The 14,293-nt window shown below is 40.9% G+C and overlaps 1 protein-coding gene across 1 annotated transcript; it reads left to right on the top strand.

Annotated features, from left to right (window-relative positions):
* Nucleotides 1-358: 358 nt before the first annotated feature.
* LOC306932241 (transmembrane protein 120A-A-like) lies at nt 359-7,881 on the top strand. The gene is made up of 12 exons (XM_079513954.1): nt 359-889; nt 2,342-2,463; nt 2,557-2,673; nt 2,806-2,865; nt 3,147-3,242; nt 3,321-3,410; nt 3,674-3,739; nt 4,364-4,425; nt 4,578-4,670; nt 5,994-6,058; nt 6,548-6,616; nt 7,542-7,881. Exons 1-12 carry the CDS (start codon nt 821-823, stop codon nt 7,656-7,658), a joined length of 1,026 nt encoding a protein of 341 aa, XP_079370080.1. The 5' UTR covers nt 359-820; the 3' UTR covers nt 7,659-7,881.
* The last annotated feature ends 6,412 nt before the right edge of the window (nt 7,882-14,293 follow it).

Here is a 14,293-nt window from a genome sequence, read left to right as displayed (position 1 = left end):
AACAGAATAATGGCATCATGATTGGCATCATCCTGATTGTCTGTCTCACTGTTATTATAGTCACACATTACTCACTAAATAACAGACAAACTCTAAACTATAGTCAGTGTAAATCTGCATAGCCGTATTATTATTAAACTGCAAACTGCAAAAGGGTAGCCGGCTCCGAGAGGCATTTAGTTCCAGTGTTCCACTCCCATAGTGCCACTAGAGTGTGCTATTATACACGCAGTGGAACTATATGCAACAGAGCTCATTGTGACAGGTAACTAAACACACACAGCTGAACGTAATAATAACATTAAATATAGGTGTGGTTTATTTGTAGGAGCTGACACAGACTATATAGCTGAATACCTAAATGATACACACCCCCCACTAATGTTCTCTTGGCTTCACCTGTGTGTGTCATAGGGTTAGGGTAGGTCTACATTGAATCATAATGACTCATACAGGCCAAAGGTGATGTGACGATGTTACATTTTTACGATTAATCTTTGTAGGATTAAGATTATGATCTGCTTTCACTGTAGTCTATGAGCTAGAACATCAAATGCATGAAGTTATAGGCCAGAACAATGTGTCCAAGTCTGTCAAACTCAGACACATTTGTACAAAGGTCACTCAGTCATAAACAAGTGGTAGGCTAAGATGGAACCACCCAGCTGATAACTGATATTTCACCATAGCACTGATTGTCTCTAGTGTTTTTTAAGAACCGTTCTAGCATTACAAAGAAGAAGTATAGGCATAGAAGTTATTGGACCTGACACTGGAGGAAATAAAATAAAATAGCTTTTTCAATTGAGGAATTGGAAACATGTCTGGAGGTTTAGCAAACATCCTGGAGGAATGGAAAAGTATCGAAGAAGAGTATCAAGACCTTCAGGTAAGAATGGTTTCATTAGACGGGCAGTCATTTGCTGTTTTTATTGTTGGTTACCTAATGTTAGTTGTTCAGAATATAAAACTATTAAGAGGATAGGTTCAACTTCAAGGCCATTAAACAAACTAGGTTATGTTGAATTCTTTGAAACGGGAACAATTACAAAGCATTGAGCTAGATGCAACTGTTGTTTTAATATGTTGAATCTAGAGTTGCAACACCAACCATTCATCAAAGTCCTGAAGGATACAAAAATATGAGTGGTTTGCACTTTGCAGAATTTATTTTCCCGGCTCACAAAGATTAAACAAAATAGCCTATACAATTATTACCTTGGCTTTGTATCTTGGTTTGGATCTTGACCCCCCCCCCCCCAAAAAAAAGTATTGCAATCCAATTCAAGTGAGATTTATGTTTAGTTATTGTATATTTAGTATTATGGTTAAAACATTGCTTCTGCTCTGCTGTCTGCACTGCAGACAGTGATGCCGTGTTGTGGGGTAGCTGTGGAAAGCCCTAAAGCCTGCCATGCACAGCGACCTGTCTGTCTCTCTCTCTCTTTTGGGGGGCTGGGTACCCCAAAATTACACAAATTAAAAACAAAATACCCCCAATATTTTGCTGTAAAACTGGCATTCTGGCAACTGCATTAGTGCACTATTAGTGGCTTTACACTTACTTTATTGCTCATCTCTCTTTCAATTAGAGCATATTGTGAAATATTTTTCTGTAAAACTGCATTAGTGCACTATATGCTGCATTCATTCAGCGACTAGTCTGCCTGCCTGCCTGCCTCTCTCTTTTGGGGGGGGACTGGGTACCCCAAAATTACAGCAAAATTAAAACAAAATGCCCCCCAAAAATTTCCGTAGGCAGTCCGCACAGCTTTTCCACGCACCGAAACGCACCGCACAGGGGGGCCCTGAGATGTTGTCTAGCCCTTGGGAGGGTAAATCCGGCCCTGATCTTGACTCTGCTCTTACCTCTACATATCCTGTGTTTCACTCTTTAAATTTGTTTCTGCTATGACACTCAATCAATAAAGGTTTATCTGATCTTAATTTCAGAACGTGCAACTTGCAACATGACAATTGCTTGTCAAAACGCTATAACATCAAATGCAGCTAACTTTGAGATGATATGAACTTGGTTGGTATGCTTAGAATGCAACCGGGTTCAGACTAGGTCAGGAGGACTATAGTGTATCAAACAGAGTAAAAAGGATACGTGTGTGGATAGGGATAAGTGTTCACTTCCAGCATCCCTATTCTGGTAAGGAAGTTGTGTGTGTGCACTGTTGTAATCCACGTAACTCTTATAAAGTAGTTTTTAATCCTGGTTTGTAAAGAAACTGCAGCCTGTTGCCATGTTATGATGCCTATAAATGAAATATGCCCTGTAAGCTAAACATTGATTGGGATATGGAGGTAATCTCTTAACATTTCTGTTATCCAGGAGACCCACAGGGTGTATCTGCAGAAATTGGATGAAATCTCCAAGCTGCAGAACGGTTGCTCTTCAACTATTGCACGTCAACGCAGAAGACTGAAGGATATGTCTGCGTTGGTGAAGATTGCGTAGGTGTCTGAAAAACACACACACCATAACATCGGTGGCCGGCCTTTATGTTATCAACATACTCTGTGTGTGCTCTTTCATTAAAAATGCAGATGCAGTAAAGGAGAAGAAGAAGAATTCAAAAAAGTAGAGGAAATAAAGAAGAACATAAAGACACGACCAAATGTTTTCTTTGAAATGGAGGCTTTCCTTCCCCGCAAGAAAAATGGGTGCTGATTTCAAATGCTTTGGAAAGACTGTCACAAAGAATTGTTTTGTTTTGCTTTGTCTTAAGTTTGCAAAATGTTCTATTACTGAGTGTGATGTGGCCTTTGTCTCAAATCTAATATCTTAAATTACAGGCTGTATCTTAATCTGGTCCTTGGAAATGTAAATGTAACTCTTCTCAGCCAGTCGTCAAAGTAAGTGGCATAATGGTAAAAGCTCCATAAAACATTTTCTTTTTTTTTTGTCTTTCTTTGCTTTTTTAGGTCGGGAAAGTAGACAGAAAGCGTCATGCTACTATCTGGTCTGCACGACCCAATAAGCTACATGAAAATATGAGAACAATGATTACTGTCATAAGTTATGGAATAATGAAAATAATTAGCATTAGTCTACGGTATACTATAAATGAACAAAAATAAACAAAATAAATGGCTTTCAGAATTTATTTGGTTAATAGAAATGTGTATGTCCTCAGATTTGCCTACAAAGATGAATATGAGAAATTCAAGCTGTACCTCACTATTCTACTGCTTCTCGTCTCATTCATATGCTATTTCTTTGTGAGCTACAGGTAAGAATAATACAATTATGCTTTTAATGTCTTAAAAGCTCCTCCATACTTATCAGTCACTTTGTTTCCTAATGATAGGTCTGTTGACTCGATCCTAAATTTTCTCCTCGTGTGGTATTATTGCACACTGACGATCCGAGAAAGCATCCTCATCACCAATGGGTCCAGGTCAGCTCAACCACTATTCTAATTCAACTGCAACTATTGACAGTCGTATGACAAAGTATAATATATCCGCTTAAAGCACTTTGCATGTATAAGGGACAATTGTTCATAACTACCTGTTCATTACATCTTCCACTAAACGCTTTCCATGTACGTTATCTGCAGTACAGTATGTTTTCCATTTTCATTGGCACTATGTCATCAGTTAAATGCATAGAATGTAAGCAAGAATAATATATTTTAATGGGACATGTTTTGTCTTGTAGAATCAAAGGCTGGTGGGTCGCCCATCACTACATTTCAGCTTTTTTGTCTGGAGTAATGCTAACATGGTAAGATTAAAAGCAGTTCACTTTCACTATAGGCCTACAAGTATTCTAAACGTATGTTTAATTTACACAACACTGATAGTGCGGTCAAACGAATCTATGAAGCCAGCATCTCAACATAATGAAAGACATTAAAACATAATGGTTCAACCCATAGGAAAACCGATGGAATAGGCTACTGGTAACGTGACACTGGTCCGACACTCATTAGTTCGACTCCTAACCATGACCGCACGTGGACGCCACGGGGTGAGTCTTAACCGGCCACGGAGTGAGTCTTAACCGGCCACACCGTAGTCGGACTAAGGGGAAGTCGGACTAATGCACAGTCCCCGTAATACTTCAAGTTTCAAATCTGTCAACAGACATGCATACGTGAGACAATTGGCTCAATATGAGCAGGAGCTGATTTTGAAAGCCTCCTATTAAGTTGTTTGGAAGGCTTTCTAAAAATAAAAAAAGGAAATAAGTTTAATATACAAGGGCCCCTGCTTCAGCTATTGTTGAAGACCCTGCCCTAGAGTCTCGTGCTCTGTATTAAGTGTGTTCTTATTACAAAACAATGGCAGACTGTTTGAATTTTACGCTTGCTACTGGATTAAAACATTTTTTTCCCCCTCCTCCTAGGCCTGATGGGACCTCGTACAAGACTTTCAGGAACCAGTTCCTTGCCTACTCTTTGTACCAAAGTAAAGTCAATTGGAATAATGCTTTAATGTACCTATCCTCAAAATCAAGTCTTAAAAGATCATTCTTCTTCCAGTTTCCTCTTTGCATACACACTTTGTGTGCATTTGTTTTTTTGATTAGGGTTTTCATGTGTTTTTATTTTGAAACACAGGTTTTGTCCAGTGTCTGCAGTGTTATTATCAGAGTGGCTGCCTGTACAGACTACGAGCCCTTGGAGAGAGACACAACATGGACCTGACAGTGGGTGAGTACTGTACAGTGTACTGTACACTGTCAAATTGAGAGACTGATTGTCTCCACCAGGCCGAAGGCATGGGGAGAGAGTATGTTTTGCACTCCGTCCGTGTGTGTGTGTGTGTGTGTCCGTCCTTCCTTCCTTCCTTCCGTCCGTCCGTCCGTCCGTGATCAGCTAATCTCCGGCACCGCTGGCCCGATCCATGCCAAACTTTGCACACACACTCCCTGGATGCCAACAACGAACCTCTGCCCCAAATATTCCTCAACGGCCTGTTATAGCGCCACCATGAGGCCGATTTAGGCAAAACACATTTCTGTAGATAACTCGTACACATTTTATCCATACATCACACAATTCGGTATACACTATCTCCATAGTCATGTGATCAACATGGATCTGCACAATTTCCCATCTTCCATCCTGATTGGCTAAGATTGGCTTCCAAAGCTCACATGATTGGTCCGTTTCGAACAAAATGCAACAAATCACAAACAGTGTCCAATTTCCATTAAATTATACACGCACATTTCCACTAGGCCGAGGACGACATGCCACTATTTCTTTCCCAAATCAGCCTCACGGTGGCGCTATAACAGGCCATTTCCTGTTTTTACCTATAACTGCATCGATCTGTATACAACTTATGTATGCGCACTCCCTAGAGGCCATGGAAAAACATTTTCCCTGCATCCCTCCACATCTGCCGGTTATAGCGCCACCATGAGGCCGATTTCTGCAAAACACATTGTTTATGTTAGTCGCACAGATTTCATCCAAATCTCACGCAAATCGGTACACCTGTTGGATTTCTCAGATTCTACACTGATTAGCTAAGATTGCCTTCCAAAGTTTTCAGGAGTAGCCTGTTTTGTACAAAATGCTGCACATGTCCTGCTCATCCAGAATTATATCCTCAGAGATGCGGAGTGATCTCAACAAAATGAAGACAATTATTGTTGCAAGAAACAAACAAACAAAAAAACATGTTTATATTACTCCTAAACATTTTGCCAAACATCACACACACTCCTATCCTCCTGGTGGAGACCTGTGCCCAGAAGGGCACTTTTTCTAGTTTGTTTTCCTTTTGTTCATGTAAATTGAACAATGGTGAGTTTTATTCTCTTCCTTTGTAGCCTCTTCTTTAAACTTAACATCATGAACCCTACTGTACATGCTCACAAGCTTGTAAATCTATTTCTGAAAAGATTTGGTGTAGAGGGAAATACTAGCGGACCTGAGACCGGGGTCCCTCAGACAATTTACTATACCCTACCATTTCTATTCTGGGACGAACATTCTACAGCTGCTTTTCATTTTGTTTTTCAGAGGGATTTCAGTCCTGGATGTGGCGAGGGCTGACTTTCCTTTTACCCTTCCTGTTTTTTTGTCATGTGAGTATGTGATGTGTTGCTGTCATGAGTCTCGGCTGTAGTCATGTTCTTTTTTTCCCCTCTTTCTGTCAAGTCATGTATTCAAATCTGTTGAATCACTATTGTATGGCTTCTTCCCTAGAAAGTGCTATGTCAGTGGGGAATAATAATGCATTGTCATGCATAGAATATAGGACCCAGAGCTTTAATTAAGTTTAATTTGTACATCAAGGCAATTGAATTACTTACTTATCCCCATTACGCCGGCTGGCGCATAGGCCAGAAATAAAGTTTCTCCACTTGCATCTGTCTTTGACCATCTTCTCTATGGTCCCCCCAGCTCTGTTGCTGGCGCTTTTCAAACAAATTTCCAATCCAGTGTTAATTAATGGATAGCAGATCGATTAATCAATTTGTGTATTTGATTATTAGCTTGATTAGTATATATTATATATGTGTGTGTGTATATATATATAATTTGTTTTTGTTGTTTTTGTTTTTTTCTTGCAGTTCTGGCAACTTTTCATTGCCGTGACCCTCTACAAAATGGCCCAACTCCCAGAATGCCCAGAGTGGCAGGTCTGTCTTTCACTGTTTATTTCCCCTATGCATTCACCACCAGTGCTAGAATATTACAGTGAAAACATAATAGGTGAAAATTCACTGTAACTTTTAATCCACTGTTTCCCAAACAGTGGGTCGGGACCATGGGGCGCAGTCTTGCGCCCCAAGACAATGTGTCTGCGGCCGCGCAGACACATTGTCTAGCCTGGGTTCCAGCCTGAATCGGGCTGGAACCCAGGCTACACATTGTCATGGGTCCTCTTAGTTTTTGTTTCCTACATTAGGGTTTTCTTTTTATATATATATATATATTTCTTGGCCTAAGGTATATTCAGTGATTTAACTTCATTCAAATATCACTTATTTTTTTGTTTCGTTGTGATAATCCTCCCTACTATAGAGTGTGCTGACCATATAAGAAGTTCCTCCCTGTCCCCAGTTAACCCCTGGGGGTCAAAAAAAACATAGGTTTCGTTTTTGGCTAGGTGGCCCAGCCTTCATCCAATCAGGATAGAGAGGGGCCTTCCGCCAATCATGACTCACCCACTTTAGTGAGTGCATGTGCACATCTTGTTACCGGAGCAGACCGGGGGGTTTTCCAAATCACCCAAATCACTGAATGCTCCTTTAATCATTATTTCAAAACATTTTCAAAAAATGTATTAATAACACAATCCAAAGGTTTTTTTTCTCCCAATAATGTCATGAACAAATGAAAGGAAAAATCGAACTTCCATACATTAGAACAAATATTTAAGATGTATTGAAAATAGTAAAAATATATCTGTTTTCACTAGTTTGGGTCCTGGGAGAATGTCTTAATTTCCTTTTATGGGTCATGGGGGTGAAAAGTTTGGGAACCACAGTTTTAATCTATTGTATCTCCCCCCCCCCCCCCCCCCCCCCCCCCAACACACACACACACACACACTTTTTGCAGGTTCTGATGTCTAGTCTCTGCTTCCTTATGCTGTTCATGGGAAACTTCTTCACCACTGTTGCTGTTGTTCGTCACAAGGTTGAGAAAACAAGTCAGGAGAAAGCAAAGAGTCCGTGACGAGGAGCAGGATGTCCAAACTAAGCAAAACGTCATTCACGTCATTCACACACTTTGTCCCTGGTCAAGGCTTATTATCACTTTCTCATAGTTGACCTAATGTTAGTATGGATGTAATTCTCTCTGTCTCTGCTGTTTTAACTCTGCCATAAATATCTTTGCTGGTTAAGTTTAAACATTTGTCGGTTATTAGAACTCATGAATAAACCAATAAGGACGTGCATCATGGGAAATCATACTTTGTTTGACGACACCTTTTATCTCGTATGAAAGAAAAGAATCACTTGTGAAGGTGAAGGTGGGCCGCTTCTACAAAGAGCAGAATGGTAGCTCAAAGCTCATTGTGTACTGTGCAGAACTGCCTTATTTGTGTGTACACAAGATGTGCAGTGGATGGATACTGATGGGTCCGTAGAGTGCATACAGGTAGCTGAAATTTGGTGGACGTTGACGCTTTACAAATCTGTTTACATTCTCTGTGAATGAAATTTGGATTAGCCTCACCCAACAACTTAGGCCGTTGAAGATAAGCCTTCTTAATGCACTGTGGCTGACTTCCCCATAGAAGGAGGTTTATAATGAGCTTTAGGACTGGCTAGGAGGCTCGGCAATGACACCATGAGTAACCAGAGTTGACTTTTTATTGTCTCCACCAGGCCGAAGGCATGGGGAGAGAGTATGTTTTGCACTCCGTCTGTGTGTGTGTGTGCGTGCGTCCGTCCGTCCGTTACCAGCTAATCTCCGGCACCGTTGGCCCGATCCATGCCAAACTTTGCACACACACTCGCTGGACGCCAACGACGAACCTCTGCCCCAAATATTCCTCAATGGCCTGTTATAGTGCCACCATGAGGCCGATTTAGGCAAAACACATTTCTGTAGATTACACATTTTATCCATACATCACACAATTCGGTATACACTATCTCCATAGTCATGTGATCAACACGGATCTGCATCATTTCCCATCTTCCATCCTGATTGACTTCCAAAGCTCACGTGATTGGTCCGTTTCGAACAAAATGCCACAAATCACAAACTCAGTGCAATTTCCGTGAAATTATACACGCACATTTCCACTAGGCAGACGACATGCCACTCATTTTTTTTCCCCCTCCAAATCAGCCTCATGGTGGTGCTATAACAGGGCAATTCCTGTTTTTACCTATAACTGCATGTTCTGTATACAACTTATGTACTGTATGCGCACTCCCTAGAGGCCATGGAAAAACATTTTCCCTGTATCCCTCCACATCTGCCAGTTATAGCGCCACCATGAGGCCGATTGCTGCAAAACACATTGTTTATGTTAGTAGCACAGATTTCATCCAAATCTCACGCAAACCGGTACACATGATCTCTGTAGTCATGTGATCAATACGAGTCTGTTGGATTTCTCTGATTCTACACTGATTGGCTAAGATTGCCTTCCAAAGTTTTCAGGAGTTGCCCGTTTTGTCCTGCTCATCCAGAATTATATCCTCAGAGATGCTATGAGTGATCTGGCTCTGCATTTCCTCAACAAAATGAAGAAAATTGTTGCAAAAACCAAAACAAAAAAGTTTATATTACTCCTAAACATTTTGCCAAACATCACACACACTCCTATCCTCCTGGTGGAGACCTGTGCCCAGAAGGGCACTTTTTCTAGTTTTCACATTAAAACGGCATTTATTTTTTAACGTTCTGTTTGTTATATTTTAGAAGTTTTCTTTTTAACACAACAAACAACCACACACGCAAGAAGACAAAAATACAATATAATCAGTATACAAATCAGCTCATGGTCGCAAACATCATCCAGGCAAGACAGGCAGGCTAGTAACAGCTAATCAGGTTCAGTCGGGGGTACGAGTGTAAGGCACTTACAGCATTTAACAATTTAGGCCACATTCATTGCAATTTATAGTGTCCCTCAATAAGTTACCGTTTAGGTCCCAGTACTCACCAAATACCAGCTCAGTGGCCTTGTGGTTAGAGTGTCCGCCCTGAGACTGGGAGGTCGGGGTTCAATCCTTGGCCGGGTCATACCAAAGACTCTAAAAATGGGAGCCAGTGCCTCCCTGCTTGACACTCAGCATCAAGGGTTAGTCCCTGCGCCATACTAGCGTCATGTCCAGGGGGTGTACTTGTACATCAAGCTGCCTCGCGCTACAGAAACAGGAGATAGGCTCGTGTATAAATTCATACACGGCACACACAGCAAATAAAAATAGCACAAATTGTACAAATAGTTATTACTGCAATCTCGATAGACATGGCGTAGAAAGAGGGAGGAATTAATCAGGTTTTTAAAGTTGCATGATTAAATAAGTAGCTAAACATGATCATCTAACATGAGTGCACAGAACACTTTCCACGGGTTGGGCAGAGTGAAGCCTTTTGCAGAAGACTGCTTTACTTATATACAGGTGCTTCTAAAAATATCACACCCGTGTGAACTGAGTGGTGCAAATCCCCCCCCCTCTCTCTCTCTCTCATTAGCAGGCAACAGTGCAGCACTATCTCTCTCTCTCTGTTTCTGGCACAACAGCGCTTACTTTTGGTACTCATTGGTACTGGTGCTCATTAAAGTCACACACAAACGTCACACACATAGTTGGACGTCACGGACATTGCTGTTCCTTGGAGTGGTTGCACCACTCAAAAAATGAGAATATCGTGGAAAAGTTCATTTTCGTCCGTAATATAATTTGAAATGTGAAACTTTCATATATTCTAGATCAATTGCGCATACATATTTAAAACCTGCCCACAGTGCCAAAATGACTAGTAATTGGTGTATATGAGTATGACCATGGTATTACTGTGCTTAACTGACCAGCCAACTGGCCTGACCTGAACCCCACAGAGAATCTAGGTTGTATTGTCAACTATAGGAAGGTGTGAGACACTAGACTCAACAATACAAATGAGTTTAAAGCTGCTATCACCTCCATGCCACGCCCCATTGATGTGCATAAATTAGTGCATAAATTAACATACTTTTCAGATGGTCAACATTTCTGTATTATAAATGTTTTTTTAGCGGTCTCATGAAATATTCTAATATTTTGAGATGGGATTTTTTTTATTTTCATGAGCTGCATGCCATAATCAAGATTAAAACAAAAGGTTTTAAATATTTCACTTTATGCACAATTAATCTATTTTAGAACATATTACATTTTCACCACGATATTCAAATGTTTTGAGAAGCACCTGTATATAATGTATTACATTAACCTAATAACCACACAAGCATTGCACATGATTTGACTTAACCCCATGCCTTAAAAACATCAGACCTACTTGATCCCACAGGGGAAGTTCAGTACCCTGACACTGCCTAAGTTAATTTGTTTCACTAGTGATTCAGGGTCCAGCTAGAAGTCCTAGCTTTCAGCTTCACGCAACTGATTGCTGAATTTAGTTTGAATACTTCGTATTCGTCAAAATTGTAAACGGCACAGAGGTACAATTAAAAAAGGAAAAATTGTGTACTTCTTCTTTGTAATTTGCAATCACAAAGAAATCTCAGGGCAGGCAAATTATGAAAGGACTATGCTTCCCCTTCATATCCCAATTTGATAATTAAGCCAATTCCCAGTTCCGCTGCCTCTCTACAAGTGCTCCATCTCTGCTAACCCCCACAATAAGTCATTGCGAGGGTGAAGATAGCCTCGAGTCTCCTCCGATAACCGGGCCGTCAAGCCACCATCTTCTTTTCACCTGACAGTGAAGGGCCTCACTTTAGGGGGGTGTAACGCATGTGGATTGTGGAGGTACACCCCTCATTTCAAGGGATTGGGATGGAGTGCCGCAATTCTTTCAGGGGGATTTAATATCTATCTCCATCTAATGCTTTTTAAGGCCAGGTTTGAAAGTCAGTGATGCACATCCTTTAATGCAGTGGGTTTTCAATCAGTGTTCCGGGGACCACCAGTGGTCCTTGAGGGGGTTCCAGGTTGATGAGAGTTGGACCCTTACAGATCTTTAACTCTTGAGAGCGTAAAATGAAACCAAATGGACCCTTACTCTCTCACTTACTTACTTAGGCCCGTCGCTCCCAGTGGAGCATAGGCCATCTACGACTCTTCTCCATCCAACACGGTTTTGGGCTATCTCAAGTGTTACATTATTTTTAACACTTAATTTACAAGAAGTCTACACTATTAGAGAATGTAGAAGAATTGAATACAGCATGGAATTGTGGGGTCTGAGAGGCTAAATGTCATCAAATGGTGGTCCGTGGCTCAAATGACGAATAAATAATGGGACTTGACATGAAAAGCATTGAAAACCACTGCTTTAATGGATGATGTCGGGGTATTCCACATTATGGTGGCAGAGTAGTAGAAGGAATATTTCCCCATGTTTGTGCTAAATTTGGTAGCCTGGAAACCAGACAAATTATATTAGCCTGGCCATGCCAGGTTATACATTTGGGGGGCATACCAAATCGTGGGCTCTAGTGTTGTGCCTGTGGGTGTCACTCAATTTAGAAAAGTATGAAGTACCTGAGGTGTTACGTGCCTTGATCAGGGACACCTCAAAACATTGCCAGGGCTGGGAATTGAACCGGGGACCTTGTGCTGCACAATTAATCAAAAAAAGATCTAGATTAAGACACCTATGAGATCTCAGAATCGTGCAGCACTAGTCAATTAAGCACTTTGATGTTGTCATTAAAACAACAACGAGAATCGTGTGAGAATCGTAATCTCAATTCCCAAAATCGAGATTCAAGTTTGAGCAAGAATTGTGAAGGGAAACCTTTTTTGTTTCCCAGGCTACCTCTACCCATTCAGTGTTTACCGACAGTGGAGGAAGAAGAGAGGACAGTCCAGTGAGGGACAACAAAACAACAAAATGTGTCTGCAGATTCAAACGCATTTGAATCACATTTGAAACACGTTTACTACAGCAAACATTTATAAATGTTAATTGCTTTAGGTTCAAGATTACATAACTTCTGCTATTGTTGGCTGTTTATGTGCTTTTTGGAAATACTGAAAATACAGTGTAGTAATAAAATGTCCCCAAAATATAAAAAGCTACTCTTATTATGGAAAGACATTCATATATTCATTTACTTATACTGACCCTATGACTATGCCTTCACTAAGGTCAGGCTTGGCATTAAACCTTTGTAAAGTCATACAATAAAAGTGATCCCAAGACATTTAGACTACTGTAGACTGAGGGTGCGTACACACACACACACACACACGCGTGTGTGCGTGCGTGCGTGCGTGCGTGCGTGCGTGCGTGCGTGCGTGTGTGTGTGTGTGTGTGTGTGTGTGTGTGTGTGTGTGCATGTTGTGACAGTGTGAGTGAATGCATGCAGAGTTGCAGACTGAGGGAGTTTATAGGGACAGAAGGTTAGGACCATAGGGTTAGAAGAACTAAAATAAATAAATAAATCTATCTTGCGTCCTTGACACTATTAACATAAACAGTCTTTGATCAGGGTTTCGAGGAGGAGTGGTTTTCAACTAGTGGTCCTTGAGGAGGTTCTAGGTGGTCCCCATGCTAAATGATGGAGAGTTGGTAACCAAATTGACCCTTAATCCTTATACTGTAGATCTTTAAGTTAAATTATTGCTAAACTGCATTACTTTCAGAGCCGGATCTACCGTTGGGCTAGGGTGGGCTGCAGCCCGGGGACCCCCGACTGGGGGCCATCATTACAATTTCATCATTTTCTTTTTGAGTATTGCAATTCAATTCAAGTGAGATTTATGTTTAGTTATTGTATATTTAGTATTATGGTTAAAACATTGAGAGCCAATTCCCTGTCTGCAGTGCACACTGCAGTGCGCACACAGTGCCTGCTGTGTTTTGGGGTAGCTGTGGAAAGCCCTAAAGCCATGCACAGCGACTAGTCTCTGTTTTTGGGGTGGCTGGGTACCCCAAAATTACAGCAAAATTAAAATAAAATTAATACCCCAAATTGTTTGGGGGTATTTCGGTCAAATGTTTGTGACCGAATCGCGGGCCACGCGGCGCAGCCCAAGGAGGGCCCTGACTTTTGGTCTAGCCCGGGCGCCCTAGGGAGTGTTAATCAGGGCCGGATTATCCGGCCCTGATTACTTTAATAAATTAATTTACAAGAATGTATAAGAATTGTTAATTTGATCAACGTTTGCCTGTTATCTCTCCTATGATACCAATAACATCAATACAACATGGAATTGTGGACATATCCTTTACTATTGGTTTTGGAGTCAAATGCCGAATAACTAATTAAGTAATCGACCTTGATATGGAAAAGGGTTGAAATAAGTGAAGGTGTAGAGATAGTGACTGCAGAGTCACCATGGAACATGCAGACAGGCTGTTATGTTGGCTGGGATTACATAACCATGAACTCTGGCACGCTGCACTTTACCACTCATGTATTATTGCTCCTCGTCACGTATACGGTGGGTACGCGAAGCAAGGCAGCGTCATTAGGTAATGCATTTTAGATCAGACCATGTTTGGGGGAAAAAAAAAAAGATAACACGTACGTCCGTTAGAAACACAATTAAATCCCCCGTGCTTCTGTTTTATTTTATTTTAATCTAAATAATTTCTATTAAAAAAAAAAAAGTGGCACGCCTGCTATTTTAGCACGAGAACATTCCTTACATGCATTTGGCTTTAACATT

The sequence above is a fragment of the Electrona antarctica genome, assembly GCF_951216825.1.
Source record: "Electrona antarctica genome assembly, chromosome: 11".
In the NCBI taxonomy this organism is placed as follows: domain Eukaryota; kingdom Metazoa; phylum Chordata; class Actinopteri; order Myctophiformes; family Myctophidae; genus Electrona; species Electrona antarctica.
Note: the sequence above shows the minus strand (reverse complement) of the source record. Positions and strands in the feature narration are given on the sequence as shown.